General features: G+C 43.4%; 1 protein-coding gene across 5 annotated transcripts in view; it reads right to left on the reverse strand.

The window, feature by feature from the left end:
- Positions 1-23,499, reverse strand: part of gria4a (glutamate receptor, ionotropic, AMPA 4a) — an 85,724-nt gene that overhangs the window by 46,863 nt on the left and 15,362 nt on the right. For all 5 annotated transcript variants that reach the window (XR_007031714.1, XM_035623856.2, XM_035623857.2 and 2 more), the window contains exons 3-5: positions 3,869-4,108; positions 1,140-1,192; positions 775-906 (exon numbers count right to left, since the gene is read on the reverse strand). Coding sequence is in view for 4 of the 5 variants with exons in the window: in XM_035623856.2 (XP_035479749.1) it covers positions 775-906; positions 1,140-1,192; positions 3,869-4,108 (425 nt within the window). In the remaining variant the exon portion in view is untranslated. The remainder of the gene's footprint in view (positions 1-774; positions 907-1,139; positions 1,193-3,868; positions 4,109-23,499) is intronic.

Raw genomic sequence — 23,499 nt, forward strand, 5'->3', positions numbered from 1 at the left:
TTCTGACTGAAGATATCAGTTCAACTGTTTACATGGAGGATGATTTAATAGTCTGGTATTTACATGTGTTGACAGATTTAATCATGAAAGCTGCGGGTCCTGCACAAAAGTGATGAATACATTGTGTATTTGTCCTTGTGATAGTCTCAGTAATAAAGGGAAAGTACCAGTTTGGTCCCTTTGATTGATCATACATGACATCACTACTGTATCTTATGTATAATGAAGCATCAACCCGTTAGCAGTATGTTGCTGCTGTGGATGTTGGAGGTGGAGCTGGTTTGAACTACTCTATATTGAATTTAATATCCACCGGGACACTAGATCAATCTGAGAGGTCGGAAGATGAATAATGGCAGAGAAAAGATGAAATAACAAAGGTCTGATACAAATCTTTTTTCAACTTTTGGATTTTTTTTCTCAAAGCTTTTTGGTGAGATATTGGATCATCTGAACATTTTCCAGAGTTTAGAGAGAAAAAAAAAATCAGTATTTGGTGGAACAGTTTACAACTCGTAAATGTGACACGCTTTTTGTTAGACACCAGATGCCAAAGGGGTTTGATTTGTAATTTAAAAAGCTTGTTATATAATCTTTTATGTAAAACATTTATATCGAAAGTAACAAGGACTAAAGCTCCATGTAGTGTTCCTTTTACATTCTGATTACTCCACTGATTCTAGTACCACCATGCTCATATAATACTGTCTATTGCAGCTGTATGTTTAATGCTTTGTGCTAAGGTAGCCCGGCTTAACTTATCAATAATATCACCTGTTCGAGTATGTTCTGTAGTCGCTCAGGCTCCAGATCAATGACATATTTCCTCTCTTGACGTCGATCCAGGTCCTCGAGGAGCCGGCGATACGCTGCCTCGTTGAAGCTCTCCACGCAGATTGCACTCACCTGGGTTAACATACATGAATGAATGTGTGTATATGCATATGCATACAAACAGCATCCAAAAGTGAGGTAATGAATATATTACCCACACGCTAGTTAAAAAACTAAATATGATGTTTAGTGTACGCATTGTGTGTCTGGTTGTGTAAATTACATATGTATGCCGCAAGTTAATATATGGGTTCTTGTTTGTTTGGCCTGTCTCCAAAAATGTGTGTGTTTGTGTGTGTCCTGACCTGCCATCCGTTTTGCCCCGCTCTCTCCATAATTGCCTGCAGTATTGCATAACCTAGACAACAGAGAATAAAGGAAGGGGGGAAAGGAGAAAGAAATAATTAATTCTGTACAAGGTAGAGGCTTCAATTTGGTACTTACGAGTCATATCAAGTGGAAATAAAAACAATAAGGAGAAAAAAGGGCAACATTACAGTAATAATTATTCACAATAATGGCACACATTTTTATCATAATGATGGCTGTAATCAATATTAAACGTGCTCTAAGACCGAATGGGAGTTTTGGAATTAAAATAAGAATGTGCCCATTCACATCCACATGCAAACAATGACAGTGACATAAACGTATACAACAACACAAAATCACACACTCAAACTCTGCAGTGCAAAAGTACGAACCATTACCCCGTATTTTCTCTTTCGGTGTGGGAGCTATTTACTGGTTCAGTTGAAGCAAAAAGCACATCTGAAGCCTCAGTAATAACTATGTGTGTGTGTGTGTGTGTGTGTGTGTGTGTGTGTGTGTGTGTGTGTGTGTGTGTGTGTGAATCACTGTGGTTGACAATGCAAAGACATGGAGTCTGTCTTTATTTGTGTTGTGTGATTGTGCATTTACCTTTCCAGCCCTCCAGCCAGTGATGTTAAATGCGTTACGTCTAGATGTTTGTATTTGTGTGAAGGGTTGAACTCGTCTGTGCGTCGTTTATGTGTTTTTATGCGTTTTGGTCATACATTAATTCAAGGCATGCACAAACATACATCTGTTCACATATGTGTGTGTATGCGTCTGTCATGGTGTATGTGTGCAGGTGCATGGACATACCTCAATTTGTGTATATGTCGTGTTTGTGTGTGCGCGCGAGAGTGTGTGTCTGTGGAGCCGAGCAGAGCAGGGAGCATAAAACAGATCACAACGTTACTGCCCATTTTCCAGCACATTACCGGCAGCAGGGCCTGATGGGAGCCTATAATGAAGGGTCCTGCCTTGGCCGAGTCACGGGTGAGCACAGCCCAAACTCTATGCATCCATCCCTCGCTCCATTTCCCCCTCCTCTTGCTTGTTCCCCACTCTCTCATCCCCTCCTCCCCCTGCTATATGCCATACTGTAATATCCCTAGAGGCTTGTGATCCTGTCAGTCCTTTTTCTCCCCCTTTGTACCTTTTCTGTAACACCCCCACCCCGCCTTCCTCCACTGCCTCCCATCTTCCTCCCTTATCTCCTCTTCCTGTCTTCTCCCCAATCACCTTGCTTGTTTCCTCCTCTCTTCGTTTCACAGCTGTCTTTGCCACTATCTCTCTTTTTGGCTCCACCACCAGCTCGACTCACCTAACCTATCTCCTCTTCCCCTCTCTTTCTCCCTCTTCTCCCCCTGGGTACTGACCCAGACGACCTGGACCAGAGGGAGGCTGGCAGAGGCACAGACGAAGCACACTAAACTACACATTCACATTCACATTCTCTCTCTCTCACACACACACACACACACACACACACACACACACACACACACACACACACACACACACACACACACACACACACACACACACACACACACACACACACACACACACACACACACACACACACACACACACACACACACACACACACACACACACACACACACACACACACACACGATTCTGTGGTCTGGGGACGCTGCGTCATGTTTGACCTGTGTGTCTCACCCTGTGGCAAGGAATTAGTCACTGTTTGTGTGTCTGCATTTATGTGTGTGTGTGTGTGTGTGTGTGTGTGAGAAAGAGATAGAGAGAGCGAGAGAGAAAGAGAGAGAGATAACGTGCCAAGAATTCCCATGACAGTGGTTAGGGGCTGAGGCCATCAGCTGTTCCTGATTCACATAGCGCGTGGTTAAATTAAAGGCAGGTTAATGCTACAAGAGCTGAGGCCAAACCCTAGTTTCTGGCTGAAAATGTTCAAAATCCCCCCCCCTTGATTCATCAGCTATATCTTTCCATCAGGACATTGCAGCTGCATAGGCTCTGCCTTTGTACTTTATCCATGCGAAAACAAGGCTGCGTTGGGGAGTTAAATCAAGGCCAAACTATCCCAGGGAAACCGACTTTTAACAAGATGATCATAACTGAATGAAATTCTCATATTGTTCTCTGTGTGCCATTCCAAACTGAACCCAAATTAAGTGCTAATTCTTCATGCAAAAAAAAAAAAAAAAAAAGTGTTTGGAACCAGACTCATCTGGGAATCTATTTTAATCTTCCATGGCTGAGTTTTCTCATTTAGGCCCAGGGATTGAAGAAAGCAGATCTACCCATTTAACTCTTAGTTATCACAGCAGAGCTCATCAATCTCTGGCAGTGCCATGAGAACACAATGCTGCGCCTCTTACAGCCATTTGGACGGATTGATTACAATGATTTTAGTCTAAAATACGAGGTTTCCGGCCCTTTCTGCATGTTTTCCCCAAATTTCTCTCTCTGACCTGTCTCCTTCCAGGGAAGGAGACATGAGTAGAAAACAGATGAGGTAATATAAGGTGAGGATTGGGGTTGTATACATATACAACTCTCTCCTGTCATGCGTTTCTGTCCCTCAACCTAGCTTCAAGGTGCAACAGTAACACAGAGTAAATTGTAGATTTCCATGGGTTTCTTGGTGTGGACATATAAAAACTCACGTGAATCAGTAAATTGTGGGGCACTTTTCATCTTGTAACACCAGCTCTGCGTTCAAGTATGAATGTACCTCTGTCTGTGTCGTAGAGGAAGACAAATCGGCTCCAGTCGTAGTGGTCCAACAGCGACAGCAAAGCCCCTCTGATGGACGGCCGGAGCTGCAGGGTAAACTGGCCCTCTCCTTCGGTGGGGAAGCTGGGCGTCACGAGGCTGATGTGCAGGGCCCCACAGAATGACGTCAGCGTGTTCACAGAGCGCTTGTCGTAAAGGCCGAAGATGGCAAAGACCCCCCTTGAATACTGAGAACAGACTGATGCGAGGATGAAAGAGAATAGGAGAGATGGTGTTGGAGGGGATGTAGGGATCGGAATGGGAGAAGGGGAAAAAAAAGGAGATTAGATGAAAGAAATAAGGAAACTCGAATAAAGTGTATATCCAATGGCTGTTTTTTTTTTTTTTAAAGATTTGCATTTATTTTGCAAATGAACAGAGTAGAAACTGAGCAAATGGCCCTGTTTCCGTGGAATCTGGTAGAAAATGTCAACCGTTTTATAGAATGACAGCTTCGGCAAGTGTCAGCAAACGTCTCACTCCAAGTAGACTCACTCACGTCACTCTCTGTATGTGTGAGCATCCATAACTGAGCCAAGTCTATCTGTTTTTACTTAACTTTTTACTTAACTACTCGAGACACATCAATCTCTGCCCCCTCACGTGCAGACACATCAGGCCAGGAAGCACAAGCCCACACATTTGCACGCACATTTGTAGAAATTAGACTAGACTGGGACGCTGCCGAGCAATATGAAAAAAAAAAACCTACTAGCATGAAATCATTCCCGCAGGCCAAAACTGGCACGGCTGCTTATACAGTTGTTAAGGAAATTGCAGTCAAATGACCCCACCTGCTTAAAGTTTAACATCCTAAGGTTTCCAGCACGCACGCACGCACGCACGCAAAGTCTCAGTCATTCCAACACTAATTCATGATTCTCTTTTTGAGTCCCCATCCTCTTTCATCCTTTCTTTCATCGCTCCATCCATCATTTCAGCTATTCTTTCAGGGAGGCATGGCTTGAGCGAGAGCCCTACGCTGCGTCATGCTTCACTGTCCAGCCCACATGTTATACCTCACACCGGGGCGTAACCGTTAAGACAGCAGGACTGCAGACTTTGCTTTTGGCAACAGCCGACCATCACCTTCTTTCTCTCTCCTTGTGAATGACGTCATCTCATGCCTTTTTTTCCCCTCTCTCCTCTTTTCCGGGGCAGACGCTGCATCCATCCCTTTCTCTTTCTGCTTCCTCAATCCACCTTCCCCTCATCTCTTCTGCCTCTCTTCGGCAAAGACTGCCTCCCTTTCCCCTCCCTCCCTCGTTCATGGGACTCGGAGTAATTCCATTGTCAGCTATAAGCCTCAGTGGGGCTAAACACTGAGGGAGATGCAGCTTTGACGCTCTGCCTTGTGGCAATTAAACAAAGTCGAGGCCCCTGCACCCAGCAGGCGATAAGGCAGGGATTTAGTCTCCGATTATGACAGGAGCTAAATGTCTTCAATTCGGGGCACGAGCATACTATGCACTTAGCATGCGTCATTCAGAGGGAGCTGAGTCACGGTGTCCTCAAAGTCAAAGTGCTTAGTGTCTTCCATGATGATTTGCTTTACGGCCCTTTCAGGTTGTATTCGATAAACCAGAGCACATACCAACACAAAAGGTATATGGAAATGAGGCTGTGTGTGTGATAAACTACATAATGACAGGTTAACTGTTTAACTGAGACAACAGGACACTCTAGTATGCACAAAGATGTTCACGATAAGTCATGTGAAGTTGACGTTATAATTGAAATCCCAGCAGGTAAGGGCAAATGTTTACCTCAAATCAAAATAACAGGGAATTGACAAGACTTGTAGCAAATGGCAAGCAGGGACGGATATTAAAATTGACACACGCAGGGAAAATTATTCCTGGCATTTATTCATGATGGCAGCTTACTGGAGAAAAAGCGGTTGTTGGCTGAGAGAAATGATGTCATTAAACTGTCAAAGGACAAAAAAAATCAACATACAATTGAATTTCTTTGACAAAAGTGTCATGGCAAATGCCATTCCCTAGATTTTTTAAATGAATTTGTGTTTCTCTGGATCAGCTGTTATGGGGAACGGAGCAGAAAATTGAAAAACAGCAGAAGAAACAGAGAGCACCGGCCCTGTGAACTGACATACTGGGTAACAGTCTGGAGCGCTGCCCCAATGCCAACGTAGGCTTGTCTTCAACTACTGGCCTGGATGCAGTTTGTGACATCACTGTCTGCACATTGTATTTTTGCACGCACCCACCTCCTGGGTCTCCATCAAAACTTAAGGAAATATTGACAGCCTTAATCCCTGACCATTCTATTTTTAAGTCATCTGCAACCATACACTCAGACGCACACAGGCCCGGTGCAGATAACAAAAAAAATCTATTTTTCTTCATTCATCCACTAGTTCTCTCTGAGTTGCCCTCCCCTGTCCCTCGCCTCCCATCTCCCCAATTCCCTTATTTTTCCATCTATGCCTTCTGATCTTGCCTTTGCCTCTCATTCCCTCTCTTTCCCATGTCTCCCTTTCTGATGTACATCTCCATGGGCTTGTTTCTCCGCAACACCCTTCACTATCACCAGCTTCCCGCCGCAAGGCTGGAATGTGCCAGGCAGTGGCGTCATTGTAATAAAACGTGTGCTAAGCTTGCTTCATAAAGCTTTAATGAGAGGAGGGGACCAGCCACACGGTGCATCATTGCCACAGTAAAAGCATCGGACACAATAGGTCCCCTGGGACTTCCTCTACCTCTACCCCTCATTGCCTCCCCTCGCCTGTTCGCTCAAAATCTCCATAATGGTGGATTTTTGTTCCTGTCGATTTCGGGTCCTTAATTACCTGCTCTGTCCGTCCAACCACTCTGTCTTTGTAAAGACCGCTCCATGAATCGTTTTCAGACATTCCGTCTTCATCTGCATTTCACTAGAGAGCACATCCAGCCTGCATCCTCGCAACTTCCACTGCAGATTTTCTTGCCTCTCATTTGTGTCTGGGAATGTCCTACATAACATACAGTATGCTCAGATACACTGCCAAGCATTTTGAATAATCACCCCCTTCACAAACATGTATGGAGCTTTCTGCGAATCATTCCTGGCACTGAGTGACCTACAGGACGGCACAGTAACAAAGGAACTTAAAAGCACTTTTGTCTTTTCACGCCCGGACTCCTGCAATGCACTTTTTACATGTATCAGTCACTCCTCAGTGTCTCGGCTTCAGCTATAGTGCAGAATGCTGATGCTTGCATTTTAACCAACACCAAGGTTGTTGGACCCATATCTCCCCAATTCTCGCCTCCCTTCATTGGCTGCCAGTTAAATTTAGGATTGATTTTATGATAATTCTTAGAACTTACAACGCAGAAAATACAAATCTTGAAAAAGGCATTAATGAATAAGTTTTTGTTTTGTCAATGAGAGAATGTAATTTTAATGACTCATGTGAGTGACTTTCCCCAATAGTTCAGGCAACACAGATCCCTACTCCTGCTTTCGTAATGTATAACAACCTGCGAGCGTCCCGTCTCAACATCTGGTTTATACTGCGACTTGTGTTCTACAGAAAATGCACCGACGTAGAGGTTTCCTTTGTGAGATAGAGAAACAGTAGTTGTATACTGACAATGGCACCATGTAAGAGGACGATTATATAGACAAGACAATACAAAGTCTGGAGATCAATAGTATCTGGCAGAGACCACAGTATGGATTTCATATTTGTTCCTCTACACTATACATGGATAATGGAACAATGGAGCTACTTCTCAGAAAGAAAAAAAGGACTGGCACCTAAATGGTAAGAAAGGACATTTATAACAAATATAACAATAATATAACAGAGAAATCTAGAAGAGGTCAAACAAAAAAATGACAAGCTACATTATATGAGCAATTCATTCTATCAATAACAGTTTCCATTTGATATTAAAAAATCTAACACATACCATTACCCTTATTACACCCATTCCCAGATAAATATGGACAATTATTTTTAACCCAGATAACAAGTCGTCATCCATCTCGAGAGGCAATTTAATTATGACAAGCAGAAAGTCTGAAGATCAATATTTGTCGAGAGAGTATCCTCGCTATTTCATATGAATATGGGCAAAAATAAGAGCTATGAATGACTTTTGGAGCATTAAATAGTTGTGTAGTTTATTTTCCCAGAGACAGATGTGAATTGTAGTTTAACAAATGGATGTTGCTTCTATCTGGTTTAATAAATATCAAACATGTCAACATGCAGTGTTTAATACTGGCACCGGGCTTCAAAAGTGCTCATCAGCGGCTTATTGAAGATAAAGCTCGACAATAAATAGTCTGGCAAGGGAGTTCAGCCACCTCATGGATTTCATATCTGATCCTCTTCACTAACACACGGTTTACAAGATAACTGAGCCGCAGCAGCGTCATCAACAGGCCACTGATTATTGAGAGCCATCCCGTATTGTGTGCTGTGCTGCATCTGTGTGTCTGGGTTCGCAAAGCTTCTGAATGAGGCCATTCATCCATCCCCCCCCTCCCGTCACAGAGAGATGGGAAGAAGGGAGCGTCAGTTGTTCACAGTGTAGGAAGAAAGAGAAGACAGGGAGTGGGAGAGGGAGCAAGAAAGGAAGAGTGTAGTTCCAAAACCCACAATGGGCTCTGACATTGACGAGAGAGAGAGAGAGAGAGAGAGAGAGAGAGAGAGTGTACTTCTGCCAGGCAGACACCGCAGACGGAAAGCGGGAGCAATTGGATACTGAAAGTAGATTTACACAAAGAGGCAGAAAGATAAAGTGAGGAATTGCAACCCAGCAAGAAGCCAGCGAAGAACCCCCAAAAGGCTGGAAATTAGTCCTTAAGTGCTCTAACATCTGTGTGTGTGTGTGTGTGTGTGTGTGTGTGTGTGTGTGTGTGTGTGTGTGTGTGTGTGTGTGTGTGTGTGTGTGTGTGTGTGTGTGTGTGTGTGTGTGTGTGTGTGTGTGTGTGTGTGTGCGTGTTTAGAGTACGTCTTTTTTCGGGGACCTGTGGGCTGAGTGTGAGGTTAGAGGTCAGAGGTGAGGGACAGCAGGAGAAAAGGCTCCTGGGTAAGATTGCCACACACTGTCACTTATGTATTCTCTTTGATTACATCTTTCCACTTCTCTGCACCTGTACTCCCTCTCCTCTCCTCCGAGCTCTGTCCCTCTGGCTGCATGAATAAAGTGTCTAAGAATAAGAGCGCTGATTGGGTAAAACGAGGTGCCGGGGGTGGGGGGGGGGGGGCAGCTATCTCTATGGCCTTTGGTGTTGCAGTTTGTGAATATGCTAATCAATGCTGACAAGTGGCTTCCTCTCTTGTGAACTCAAGTCAAGGAGAAAAAATTTATACAAAAAAAAACCTAATTGACAATACATTTCTCTACACTCCTCTTTTTTTCTTTTACAGTTGATGATTATGAAATGAAATGAGAATTCTTCTCCTCCCTTATCTCCAAAGTGGTGTTGACAACTTCCTCAGGAGCTCTGGGGAAAAGTAACTGCGTCCTTACCGGCGTCTTCCTACTGCAGCGTCTTTGTGACAGAGACCAAACAATAATCGCTAGGATAGCATATGGTTTCTTTATTGTTGTATTCTTTGACAGCTCATCTTTCCTCTGATTGATTTTCCTAAACCCATTATGGCTTTAGCATTTGCTTAAATTTACGTGTTGATGTGTTCCTCCAGTTACGTACGACATGTGGACATGTTTATATAATCTTCAACACCAAATCACTTTTGAATGAGATGTAAGGCTTCACATAAATCTGGAAGGGTTGAGACAAACATTAATTATGATGGCACGTTATTATTTTACTGTTAGTTCTGTAACCCTAACCAAGGTGCTTTAAACCTCTACTGTACATGCAGGACTCAGGGTGTGAATCCCAGTCTCTGCTGTCACTGTGTTGTGTTGTGTTTTCCCACTTTTCACACAAAAAAAGCACACCCCTCACTCAAATGATCTTTTCCACAGAAACTATCACTACTACTCCCATTTGTGCTCAGGCATGAACGTCTAAATTATGTTGTATGATCTGACGTGATGGTGAAGACCTGTCAAATGCATGCCGGGGAAACCCAAGCACGAGTAATATCACAAAATAATGGACGTTGAATCCGTTGCAGTGAGACGGATTATTGTAAGACATGCAGACCTTTTGGCCAAAACACATAATTGAAGTGCGAGTCATATTTTAAGAAGAAAAAAAAGCCATCTGCCTTTATTTAATACTAAATTGATGGCAAGACTGTGAAATTGACATTTCATAAATGGGCATTTTTTTTTTGTTTCTCTCTGTAATTTTAATACCCTGTTGTGATGTGAAGGCCGGCACATCAGGGGAAAATCGTTTGCTTCAAAAATCACATCTTATTCTTGAGTTCGTGGCATTTCTCTGCATTAGTCAACAGTGAGAATGGAGCATGACAAGAGGGAATTGCATGCGGAGGCGATTGAACATTGGTGTTGGCTGTAACTAGTACCACTGTATCTCCATCCAATGAGCCGTGGATGTGGCCAATCAGCACTTCTGTTTCCGTTTCTGTCAAGTCGTGCGGAAATGAACACATTTTTGGTGACAACTCATTAGGGTCCGTGGTTCATATCTCTTAGCTCAGCACATTACTCGGAACATTGTGATCTTCTCGCACAGACAGTCAGACACATGGTGACAGAGTTCGGGCTTGGTTATTGAAAAGACAACTGCGGTGAGGCGCTGAGGTGCGGCTGTGGCTCAGGAGATAGAGCGGTGCCGTCAACCAATTGGAAGGATGATTCCCGGTGGTTCGATTCCGGTCCACCGTGGGCTAAGACACATGTATGTGTGAGTGAATGTGTGAATGTGAACTGTGACACTTTGAGAGGTCATTAAGACGGAAGGAAAGTGCTCTATAAATGCCACCGGTTATGGTATATGAATTAGCATGTCTAGGTTATCACCATAACAAGTGAATTAGAGTGCTTCATCCATCCACTGCATGTTGAGCACCAACAGCTGTCACAACATTTTCAGACGCTCACAGGTAATTAACTACAAGCGGAGAACCGTTGGACTAAAGCTGTAATATGGCGCCTAGAATAGACACAGTCGTGACACCATTTGCTTAACTGGCATGTCTGTTAAAATATGTAGGGGGAAAAAAAATATGTGGTCTTGCCAAATGCTCCATGTTGTGTGCACTACAATGCACCGAGCTTAAAACAGCAGGATCATCTCACGCGAATCGGAATGGACGAGTGTCCCTGATCAGGATCCTTGAATGAGGACTCTGCTGGCAGGCTGACTGTGACTTTCACTGACAGTGTTATGTAAATATTCATTCAGGTTTTACAAAAAATCGATCTGCCAATCTCGGAAGATAATCACTTTTGTAAAAACGTCCGAGCTGCGGCCATAATAAGCGTTCAGACTTTCTAAATCTCATGCCCTCTCAGGAAAAAAAACTCTTTCTCATTATCATGGCAACGTTACTAGAAAGTGTCCCCGGGACCTGTGTTCACTGAGGCGTGTAATACATCTTGTAATGCTGAACCTGGCGAAAAAGAGGCTCGCGGCAAAAAATGTGGCTCAAGACATGTCTGCTCACAGCATGATGTACAAGTCAAACATGCACTCGCACATGCGCTCGCACGCAGACAAGCGTGTTTGAAGCGGCATATGTAATATTGACAATGTGCTGCAAAGGCTTTGCCTCTGCCAATGAAGTCTGCAGCCAGAGAGATAAAAGATAGATGGAGGGAGAGGGGGATGGAAAAGATAAGAGAAGGAGAGAGAAAGAGAGGGAAACGACATGTCACCTGTCATAGTGCTGTGCTGCATACCCCTAGGACACAGCCATTTATACAGGGCTAATCTGTGTGTGTGTGTGTGTGTGTGTGTGTGTGTGTGTGTGTGTGTAAGAGAGAGAGAGAGAGAGGTGACATAGAGCCTTTTTACTCCAGTCATCTTTAAGCACTACTAACAGTAGCTAAAGCCCTGCGGGCCTGTCCGGTACGAACACATTCATCGCACGCACGCACGCACGCACGCACGCACGCACGCACGCACGCGCGATCGAGGAAAGAAAGGCACACACGGCCAATATCAAAACCATTCATCACAGCAGACAGGGGGAGAAGGAGGAGAAGAGAAGAAAGAGAGGAGGGGAGGAGAAACTCTCTCACTATGCTCGACTCGTACTGTACGTAAGTACTGTGCTTTCATCTCCCTGCACACAGAGGAACCTGCTTCGCTGTGTCACGGCACACTTGGCATGCCCTCCTCTCCTGCGATGTGCCTTTTATTTTCCTTGCAGTTTTGTTAGCCGTGCATAACCCCTTCACTTTTAGCCCCCCCCCCGCTCGGCAATTCCACGCTCGGGCCCAACAGCCCCAGGTGCGTAAGGCCATTTTGCTCAACACGGTTTACTTACAGCACAGGCCTTTTCAGATGCCTCTGTTTCCACCTCTGTTTCCTCTGTGAGAGTGGCTTAACATGATAAGTGTTTTGAACTTTAATTCCATGGAGAAACTAACTATAGGGCATATTTAGGTACATTATAATAAAATATCATAATGTTGTATCATAAAGTGCCGTTCTTCAGTCCCACGCTTTATTGATCCAATCATCCACCTTGACCTCCTTGACCTCCTCCTCCTCCTCCTCCTCCTCCTACCAGACTTCCTCCTCTGCACACTGGACATGAGTTATAATTCCCGCCGCCGCTAGAGCTGTACATTTTTCCACTTCAACGTAAACAAAGGTAATTTCTGACGAATTATTGATAGGACCGGTGCGGCAGTTTCTCTTGGAAGGACAGTCTGCAAACATGAGCAGCGGTTTCGGACAAATTCCTTCACCATTCAGCAACGAATGCAGAAGTAAGGACTCGGATAAGTGTCCGATGCCAATAGGTAGTGCTGCATCTGGTGTGCTTTCCATAGGAAGACAATAGCTCAGTTGGCAGCCATAGAAGTAACTCTGAGACAATGGAGGTTATCTGTCCGATTTTCAGTATTGGCTGGGACATCGTAGGATCACAGAGTTGTCAGTCAACTCTTGTTTTTTTCTTCTTCTTGCAGAACAAAAGAACTTGCAACTAACTGATGTCTAATGATGCAGACAGTGCGACCGAAAGAGAATCTGTCAGACAAAATCTCATTTAACCTTCTCTCAATTGCAACAAAAAAAAGTCAAATGTCTCTCTGTTTCAGTCACTTTCCTTTTATTCCTGGCCTTGCCTTTTCATTGATGATAAAATACTGTATTTGGGTATGCAATGGTCAGAGAGAGAGAAGGAAAGAGAGAGAGAGAGAGAGAGAGAGATACTGAGTGTGAACTGAAAGCGGATGTGGTTTCTCAGTTGAGACGGGAAAAATGAGACAGAAACACATCCAGCCAAAAACTGCATCTGTGCACAACAGATGCAGTGTGTGTGTGTGTGTGTGTGTGTGTATATCCTTTGCCATCCTCACAATCACAATGACTGGACGGATATTTCTTGATGGAATGTCCAGAAAGTAATAAAAATCGTCCTCGTCCCGGCTACGGGTGTGTTTGTGTTTTTGTGTGTGTGTGTGTGTGTGTGTGTGTGTGTGTGTGTGTGTGTGCCCTTCCAGCAGAGTAGGCCCACTGTGATTGAGTGTGCTCACAAGATAAACAGAGCAGTAATTTAACAGAGGAAATGACACCCCACCACCCATTTCTCCCGCTGTCTCACTCCTCACCTCCGCTATTCCTCATTCTTCCTTCAGTCCATCCACCTCGCTCTCCCGCTTGTCTTCTTCATCCCTCCTCTTCCCCGGTGCCCTCATCACTGCTTCTCTCTTCTGAATTTGACTGGTTTGTTCTTGAAATGTTTTATTCAAATAATTTCAGTTCAGTTCAGTTCAATTATCAACTGACTGTTTAGTTATTTATTTCTCTTTTTGTGATGTTTTCTGTTTTCATCATCCCCCTTTGCTTCTGTGACACAGAAAATTCCCCCAGAGTGGGACCAATAAAGGATTATATTATCTTATCTTTATTATTATTGATACACTTTATTTGGTGATTTGATCTTTGTCTTTTAGCAAGACACTGAACCCCATATCGAGTCAGGCAATACACAAATTGTAACTCGCTTTGTCTACTAAGGTACAGTAGATAATTGCATTCATTCTCTACTTTAGGTTATTCAAATCAAAAACTAATCCAAAAACAATCTAAAGCTCAAAATAGAAGGCCTGAAGTGCTATACTCCTCATAAAATGCCTGTAATGTATAAGGTGCAGTAGCTTTTATTCATGCCACATTTTTGAAAATGTATGAACCGAGAAAGCAGCTCAGCTGTACGAGTCTTGTGTTGAACGAGTCTTGTTTTGAAGACTTCTTCACTGGCCTCATTTCCTTCTCGAAAAGAAAAAGAAAAGAAGACGCTTCTCAAAGTGCTAAGAGCGGAGCACTTTTTTCCCCTCAAAGTGCCAGTGTGATTTAAGTTAACCAAGTAAACCAATTTAACCCAAAGAGCTTTGTGCTTCCAGTAGTCCCATACCGTTGCATAGCAACAGTATGAACCATGACTAGCCATTTCCCCAAGCATCTGCTGAGTGTTGCTGCTAGCTAAAAAAACAAACCAAAAAAAAGGTGCTTGGTGGACACAAGCTCATGTCTCTATTCGATTACCAAATCTGATTTGTTTGTATTCATTCCAAGTCCGAGATATGCCTCTCGCTCCCAGAGACAGTGACTCTCTGCGTCTGCATGAACGGTCTTGATGTTTTCTTACCCAAATTTATGAGAGTACAATAGGGGCCTTCACACATTTTTTCAATTCAACTGGACAAGTTTCACTTGATTTCTTTTTAACTTTAATAATGAAATGATGAAACTAAATTAAATTAAATACGGTATGTTATATAATTGGTATAGTAACATCTTATACTGTACCGTGCAGGCATCAGCAGAGCACTTGCCATCACTCTCTAGTAAAGAAACAAAACAAAATAGTAAGTTCTTTCACAGCCACAATAAACAAGCAATGCATAGCACCAGCGGGACAGACTGACATCATCTGCACTCGTTGGCTTATTTCATCAGCAGATCGATCGGTATTCACGGACAAAACATTGTCGTGCGATTGTGCGATGCCCACACAACCATCAAAAGTTGTGACCAAAACTGTATTTTCTAACCAACCAACCAACCGACTGCTGAGCTCCCAGCCTTGGTGAAGACAGACTGTCTTCGACAGCAGGTTTGGGAATCCCAACACAAAACATTAATCATTAAAGAAAACATGTGAACAAAACTTGTCTGGCGATGACAAGTTACTTCCGATTCGAATGTAGTTGTCTCGGACTAAAACGAGCTCCAGAGAACAATTTGAGAAAGTGGGTTGAAAATGTTGCTCAGTACAACCGCTGAGAGACTAATTAAAAAGTGATCACTGAATGATGTTGCATACTTTGCAGGATTGGAGGGTGGCTAGTCGACGTATAGTAAGTCGTCTGCCTGATAATGTTTCAGGTGGATCCGACGGGTAGGCTGCAGAGCGAGTGTTTAAACACGGGCCCCTTTACAGTAAGACCCAGCACATTGCGCTGCCAAGCGTGAAGCAAGTGTCCTTACGAGTTTCCGACCGTCACAGTTGTCATTTTCCTGTTCAGCGGCTGCTTAACTAGCGAATGCACTTGCCACCACCTGAGTGCCCATGGCCAATGAGGTGCGATGAGGTGCATGAGGGCGCATTTGTATCTCGAGGCAGCGGAAACCGACTGGACTTTTGGCCAACGAAAACCTCAGTGGTGCCGTATATCAATGTCATCTCATGGCACGCTGTGAAGATTGTAATATGCATATATGCAGTAGGTGCATAGGTGTGTGCACAACACATATACTGTACACCCTGTTTGTTACACACACACACAGACAGCGAAATCTGCCCGTGGGCCATATGAAAGTGTTGTCTCAGCAGAGAAACTCTAACTACCTGGCAAATCCCCCAAGGTACGAGCACACGTGGCTTTTAAAGGAAATGCGAGAAGGCACTCTGATTGGTTTATTGCATGTTGTGCCCAGGACAAACCAATGACTAATTAAGAGACTCAAGTACTGTTGATTAATCATCAAGAGACTAAACAAACCCTTTTGAACGGCGCCTTTTATTCCCAGCAACTTCCGATTTTGACCCTCAATGCACTTGCGACATGTTGATCATTTAACCATACTCTTGTTTAAACAGGATGAAAGGTTACCAGGCAACAAGGCAAACCCTGCTTCTGCACAGAATGTATTTATTTGGTGCTTTTGTTGTCCTATTGTCAGACGTCCACATCACTGCGGGAAGCATGAAGAGAGTTAGGTGTTTATTGTGGGTCAGTAATGTGCAAGACCTTGACTATTAAGGTTGAGGATTACTCTACTAAATTCCCTCAATCCCCGTTGCTCTAGTAACTACATCAGATGGAACAAAAAAACAAAGATAGATGCTTGTTTTCTTTTTTTACTTTTAATTAATTATTTCTCATAGTTTGCTTTGTGTAGGCTTTGATATTTTATCCTTTGTCTGTTCACCTAACATTGTGATGCCTTGATTTTTAATTGGTGCGCACTTGACGCACAAAACACACTCTGGAGTGATCAGAATGATGTAATCAGCCATATCCAGGATCAGATTGTCAGGGGCAACCCTGCCACGTACGTTCGTCTCCTGCTCCAATGTTCTCCTGGAATTTTAGTAACCACAGGCTTGAATTAAAAAATAAATGTAAGTTAGCAAGTAGGTTAGTATAATGTAAGTACAATGAGAAGAAGAGACACATTTAGAGTAAAATAGAGGATAAAACACTGTATGCATCGGGGCTGGGATACGTGGTCGCAGGCGTAGGTGGACGTGCAGTGGATGAGCTCTCAGTCAGGCCCACGCCCCGCTCCTCCAAATATGGTTTCTTGTTTAAAAAAATACCGATGGCGCTGGTCAAAACAAAATGCTATACTCGAGGCTTCAAAACGGCAGATCACAAACCAATGTGTCTAAGCCCTATAACAGACTGAACAACACATAAAAGACAAACTCTGATCCTAATCTGCAGAAACCCTTCAAAGAATTCCACTGCCCACATAACTATTTAGACCAACCTATAAAACACAACTGGGAATCTATAATATTTTGTAAGTTGTCTTTGGTTTATGAGTGCAATTTTGCAATGTTGCCCTTTCTCGATGACGGAATTATGAACTGGTGCCAAAAAGTCTTACATCTCTAAAGGTTGCTGCACGCTCTTCAGTGTCATTTCTTTTACAAAATACCTCAATTCACATTTTGCACGTTTTCTGAGGCGCTCACCCGGAGAATTAAAACGAGTTCCGGCGTGATGGTCAAACACTTTGCGACACACTGCAAACCTAAGGTTGTTATTATAGAGCAGTCAGTCAAAATGCTGGGGCAGCCCTGGTGAATTAACCATGCAAAACATGTTCAAATGTCGAAACTACACCGAGGACCGGGCTGGCTCGAGTGTGGCTATAGGGGATAGCAATGAGTTCTCTCAACATCCACTGCTGAGGTTTCACTGAACAAGGGATGCAATCTTCAGGGCTCCAGTGAAGCTATTCACGGCGTAGAGATTAAAACAGAAAAGGTCGCACGGAGAGGCCTCGAATGAATGAATGAATGAATGAATGAATGAATGGTGACATGATAAAAAAAGAAAATAAGGGAATTCCTATTTAATTTACTTAGATATTTTTTTTGGAAAAAAGAGTGTAAATATTTACATCCCAAAGATCTGCACTTTAATAAGCAATAATGTCTTTTTTTCTCAGGGAATCACACTTTTAGGGCGAAGTCCACCATTTAAAGCGTCTTTTCCACTGCTATGCATTTTTCAAGGGGGAGATTCTCGAGGTTCCGATTAACGAGAATCGAGCTCTGTGTTGGACGGTAACATCCGATCATCTTGACAGTCAAGTATACAAGGCTAAAACGTTAATCATAGTGCAAGATAGAATGGTTAGAAAACACCATCACACTTCTCAGAAAGAGTAATAGAAAAACACAAAGCAAAACCCTGACAACTGAAACCCAGTGTAACAGAAGATGAGTCAGAGCAGGGTCTGAAATGTGAGGTCCTGGACAGATGAAAATCAAGGTTCAACGTTTCCCATGAACACATTTACACTGTATGATGTCGAAGAAAGCCAGTTTTCGATTAAGGTAAAAAATGAGTGTATTCAATGAACTGCTGACATAATGGATATAAACAACAGTGAATAGCAGTGATGAATACGCACTTTCAGAGAATCAAATTCAGTGTCTTAAGTGCTGCAACCCTCCGGTTTTATGATAACATTTTTTTTTATGACAATTGAAATTTATTCATTTAAAATCAACTATGACAGTCAGAATGTTATCAAATGCCCATGTGCATCCAACGGCTACGACGTGTATAAATACTCCGCGGCTATTGGACAGGTTTACAAGATAGAAAGCTTCTAAAATAATTCTCTTTTCATTTATTCTTCACACATTGTCTTTCAGTGAAGTTAAAAGAAACAATTTCCCTGTTCAATACAGTGAAAAAAGTTTATCAGAGGCGTACCGCAGCAGAATGTCCCAGTTACAAAGCTGTCTGAGACACTGTTCCCCTTGACAGAGAAATTCTTTAAAAAAGACATTGTAAAACAGTTTTGTTTTTTTTCATTTTCTTCAGCTTAGACATTGCGGCAGCTATTACTGTTAATTAGCAGTATATAGCCACAGTGCAGAAAAGACATGAAGAGGTGCAGTTTAGCACATGCTCAGTAACCCACCAGTTTACAAGGAACTTGGACCAAACCATTGACAATGACTAGTGGTCGCCGGAAAGCTTCTCACTCACAAGTGTTAGACGAGGACTTTGTCGTTACGAGCCTGGCTCACACAGCAGGAGGGCACACTATACACAACAAATGAACAGGAAAAACTCAAACCAGCGTCAACAGCTTTCCTTTGCCATTTTGGTATAAAGTGCTCGTATCTTTGTGCATCTTAATTGCAGGGCTCAGTTAACTAATTGTTCTTCGCCTCCATGTTATACAGTGACAGTGCAGCAATTTGCCTATAGCTGAAACCCTGCTATTTACATACATCGCTGGGCTCGTGCACTACACGCACATCGTCACTCATGTGGAGACGCACATTCGGACCCTTATCTGCACATCAAGCTTTCAGGAGCTGTGTTTGATAATGACTCGGGCTCTCGCTTTCTTCGGGCTAAGCTGTTTGTACGCAGATAACCGCAAAACAAGCAGTGCAGATAATTGCACACACAACATGACATATGGAGACAAATGTGCACAGACATGTGCGGGACATGAACAATCGCTTAGATGGATGGTCGGCTGAGCACAAGAGCAGGAGCACACACGTACGCAGATTCAGTGAACACTGGAGTTGTTTTCCGCCTTTACTCTGCCGGAGAGAAAATATCCCTCCTTGTTACAAATGATGAAGAAAGACATGCTTCCCAGCTTAATGTGCAGTTAGTGTCATGCGTGTCTATTCACTATCTGGTTCACCCGTCTCCCGTTTCCTCTCAGTTGGCAGCATTGTAGCATTGTGGCATCCACGGCAGGCCGACACTCACAAGGTCTATGAGCTTGAAACGCAGAAGTCTCCTCATGAAAAATAGATTTGCTCTATAAAAAGAAAACCTACAATCTATAGCCTCCAGTCTTTTATAGTTTGTTTCTAAAAAAACAGTGGAAGTGATTTGGATGAGTTTGCAGAGTAATGGCACTCAGCGCCTCTAATACCACCTGACACGGAAAAAAAAGGGACTTAGCTGCTAATTTGGCCTACCGCTGCGTCACATTGCTGGTATGGTAAAACAGATTGCAACACGACTTTGCAACAAACAACAGATGCATTACATCAAAAATAATGAATGACAAAATGTCTCTTCTCTTATTCAGCAAATCTTTTGAATGGTGGGGGAGATATGAGGTGGACTCAAATCTACATTGGAGGGGTTCACAGTAAGCGGCTGTAAAAGAAACGTGCCAGACATGTATTTATCAGACCATGGGATCCGCTTTGGGCTGATAATACGAGGCATAACAAAGTCATCCCAAACACCTTCCATACTGCACTTACATGGGTGCTCAGCAATCCAACCGCCAAGCTCGCTGGCGATGGGGTGAGTGGTTGTCGAGAAAATCGAAGGACGGAGACGGAAAAAGACAGAAAGAAAGACAGAGACATCGGGACTTATTAGAATGGCCAAGTTTCCGCAAAGAGATCCTTAAACTCTTGACAATATATCAAACAGCCACGTCATTAAGTCCTTTTTTTGAATGTATTTTCTTATGATGAATGGGTTTATCTTAGCTTGTGAAAAAAAAATACTGTGAAATTAAACTGTAGGAAAATGTTCAATCTGATCATTCCTTCAGCTTTGAACAAAAAAAACAAAAAACTCCTGCAGTGCAAAAGACCTTTGTCATGTAAATGTTTCATCATGACTAATATTTATGTCCTTAACGGTGGTTTAGTTATGGTCGAATTAAGCAGAATGAAATCCTGTCCGCCCGATTGAAGCTGGTATTTCAAAGGCCCAGAGGAGATGATGTGTCACAGGCGCTGTCCATGGTGCTGACTCTTTAACCCACCCCGAGGAGGCACATGCTGAAGAATGTCCTCGCAGGCCTTTCTGTCTGTGGGTGACCGTTACCACCACACTAACTGAGGTCATCAGTCTCTGCCCCCGAGCCACGATCAAACCGTAGCCCTGTCAACACACTTTCAGCCACTTATTTCTGTTGCCTCACACTTATTTTAAATGATACAGTTACTGTGATATATCTGTGCGAAATCAAATGTGCATGCGTGTGTCCCCTGTGCTCTCTCGACAGTCCTCTTAGTCCTGGGATATCACACAACAAGAACACTGAATTTATCCCCGAGGAAGTTACTGTTTGAGTTCAGAGTAAAATCACTCAACCGCGGGCCGTCATCAAAACACAGCACTTCACGTGGACCCGTTTACAGAAACACTATGTTAAAGGTTACACTGATGCCATTCATCATTGGAAAGCTAAGATTCTCAGAACTATTTATATATATATTTATACATACATGTGCCCCCGGATGGATATGATACAGATTAGAAATAATAATAACATAGCTCAAAAGATACCTACAGCTGTGGATCAACTACATTTACTACTATCTAATCACTATGAAATAAAGTGCAATTATTCTAAATGACTAAATTAAGTCCTGGATCCTGTGGCCATGTACTACAAAAACTCTCTAACTCTCTCTCTCTCTCTCTCTCTCTCTCTTTCCCTCTGCAGATCTAATATCCCTCTCTCCTTCTCCCCACACGACTGCTCTGACGAAATTACCTTCCCATATGGAGAATATTACTCCAGTATGCCATCTGTACTATCATCCTATCATCCCCTTGAGCGTGTGACTGTGTGACCGTCTGTCTGTCTGTCTGTGTCTGTGTGTGTGTGTGTGTGTGTGTGTGTGTGTGTGTGTGTGTGTGTGTGTGTGTGTGTGTGTGTGTGTGTGCGTGCGTGCGTGCGTGCGTGCGTGCGTGCGTGCGTGCGAGGACTAGAGCCTGTGGGAGAATGAGCAAAGAGAGAGAAAGACGTGTGTCTGTGTGCATACCCATACTGGTGGGGAGATGGATTCAGTGCATGTGCACCGTTGCCAGTAATTCACAGTCTGTGTAACTGCCGTGATAAAACACAGAGTAAAAAAATCCCAAGCAGAGCCGATCGTCGTAGTCGGTGCTCCTTGTCCGTGCGAGAGTTTTCATGACTCTGTAACTGTCTCACAAACACAATTATCATTTCATGCATATATAGTGACGACAGCTGAACAGTATTTCCTAGAGCGCCGGGCAGAAGACAACGCGTTATATCACAAAGAAGGTAAAACATTGTTTGCTTTTTTTACCCAGAAGACAGATGCGATCGTGACGGCAACACAGATCTGTACATGCACATAGACAGCTGTGAACTGTTGCCAGTTAGTTTCATCTCAGTCTCTCCCTATCTCATCCGCTCTGGTCTCAAGCAGAGACCAAACATTCTCCTGACCCAAATCTTTCCTTTCTAGTCGAGTCTCACCTACTGCCTTACAAACAACAAAATGCTGTCTGGGGTAATACTCCTCTCCTCGCCGTCTCTAATGAAGAAGGAATGAAAGGACGAAAACAAAGAGGTTGCAAAGCTAAATTAAATCGAGAAAAACCATCGGGCTCCGTCTTGACACAACAAACACACTCCCACACGGTGTGACGTTTCCGTATGGGAGTTCCATATGTGTAACTACTAACTGCATGTTAAAAAAAGCTATTTGCCGTAGCTTAGGGCCTCAGAGTGGATTCTTTCCCTCCAGCGCCGCGGTCCACAGACAATGACATAGAGCGGCATTTGGCTTTGTGGGTTTAAAAAACAGTATGTGTGCAGCGGACAGATGGATGGATGGACACAGGCTATACACAGAGACGGAATTCTAGATGCACGAATTTATCCTTGACTTGCAATATTTAGATAATTGGTCTAGATAGTTACACAGTCCCAAACGGCGAGATTAATGTGGAACGGGCAGTGAGCAGTGCCCCGCTACCTTGAGAAAAATCAGAGGGAGAAACCGACCCCCCCCCCGAAAAAACAACAGCAGTGGAGTCCTCCGGGCAGTTGGTGATCCCATTTAGTAAGCACCCTCTGGTGACTCCTCCAACTAAAAGGGCCCCAGATGGGAAGGCTGCGACCTTGTTCTGAACTCTGTCTGCACGGCCAAGAGGTAATGTGGCTGCTCAGCTAGTTTACATTTCCCAACTCTCTAAATGGAGTCATCGCAGAATCAACGTGTCACTGCGATTATCGCGCAGACCCACCGCGCTTGACACACACGGGGTTTAACGGGACTATTTTACTTTCACCGGGGGTTATTCCCAAGTTCTCATTTAAGCGGGAGCAAATCCGCTTTAATTCTCTTTTTGAATTAGTCCGCAATCAAGTTGTATTGTGAAGATGCCGTCTCCATGGGCTTTACCATAAGGGGGGGAGGGAAAGCCTCATGCTTGAAAGGTCACTGCGACAAATACAAATCCCATCAGAAATCTTTCAACTGGAGGAGTAGGCTCTTCTCGCACATTTTTGTCAGATGAGATAAGAAGCTTATTGTGGTTTACAATGAGAGGAAACATGCTCGGGTGCATTGTCGCTGAAGTAATTGAGAGCCGTACTCGAGTGTTAATGCTAATGTTGTCCCAGCTTCAGGAGATTTTTGATAATGGGCAGCAAGGGGTTAATGGAGGAATATGGTGATCGTTAACCACATTAAATTCATCTCCTCCAATCTTTCAGAGATAGGGCAGCAGTTTATGATTGCTTTCATAATTACAACGCACAGGATACAAAGATAGCCCACAGTCACAGGGCGCGTGGACGTCCTGTGAGCACCAAGATCATGAGCAGGGTGAACACAACCACTGACGGAAGACGCATTCAGATGCTTCACTTAACTAAAAGGAGCGAGGCCACTGTGAGTGAAATCACACATTTAAGATATGGCTTTCTATTTCACTGGAGTAAATAAACAAAAGAATCATCATCATTATTGATTTGGTCCAACCGATGCATTAA

Source organism: Scophthalmus maximus, chromosome 11 (assembly GCF_022379125.1).
Source record: "Scophthalmus maximus strain ysfricsl-2021 chromosome 11, ASM2237912v1, whole genome shotgun sequence".
Classification (NCBI taxonomy): Eukaryota; Metazoa; Chordata; class Actinopteri; order Pleuronectiformes; family Scophthalmidae; genus Scophthalmus; species Scophthalmus maximus.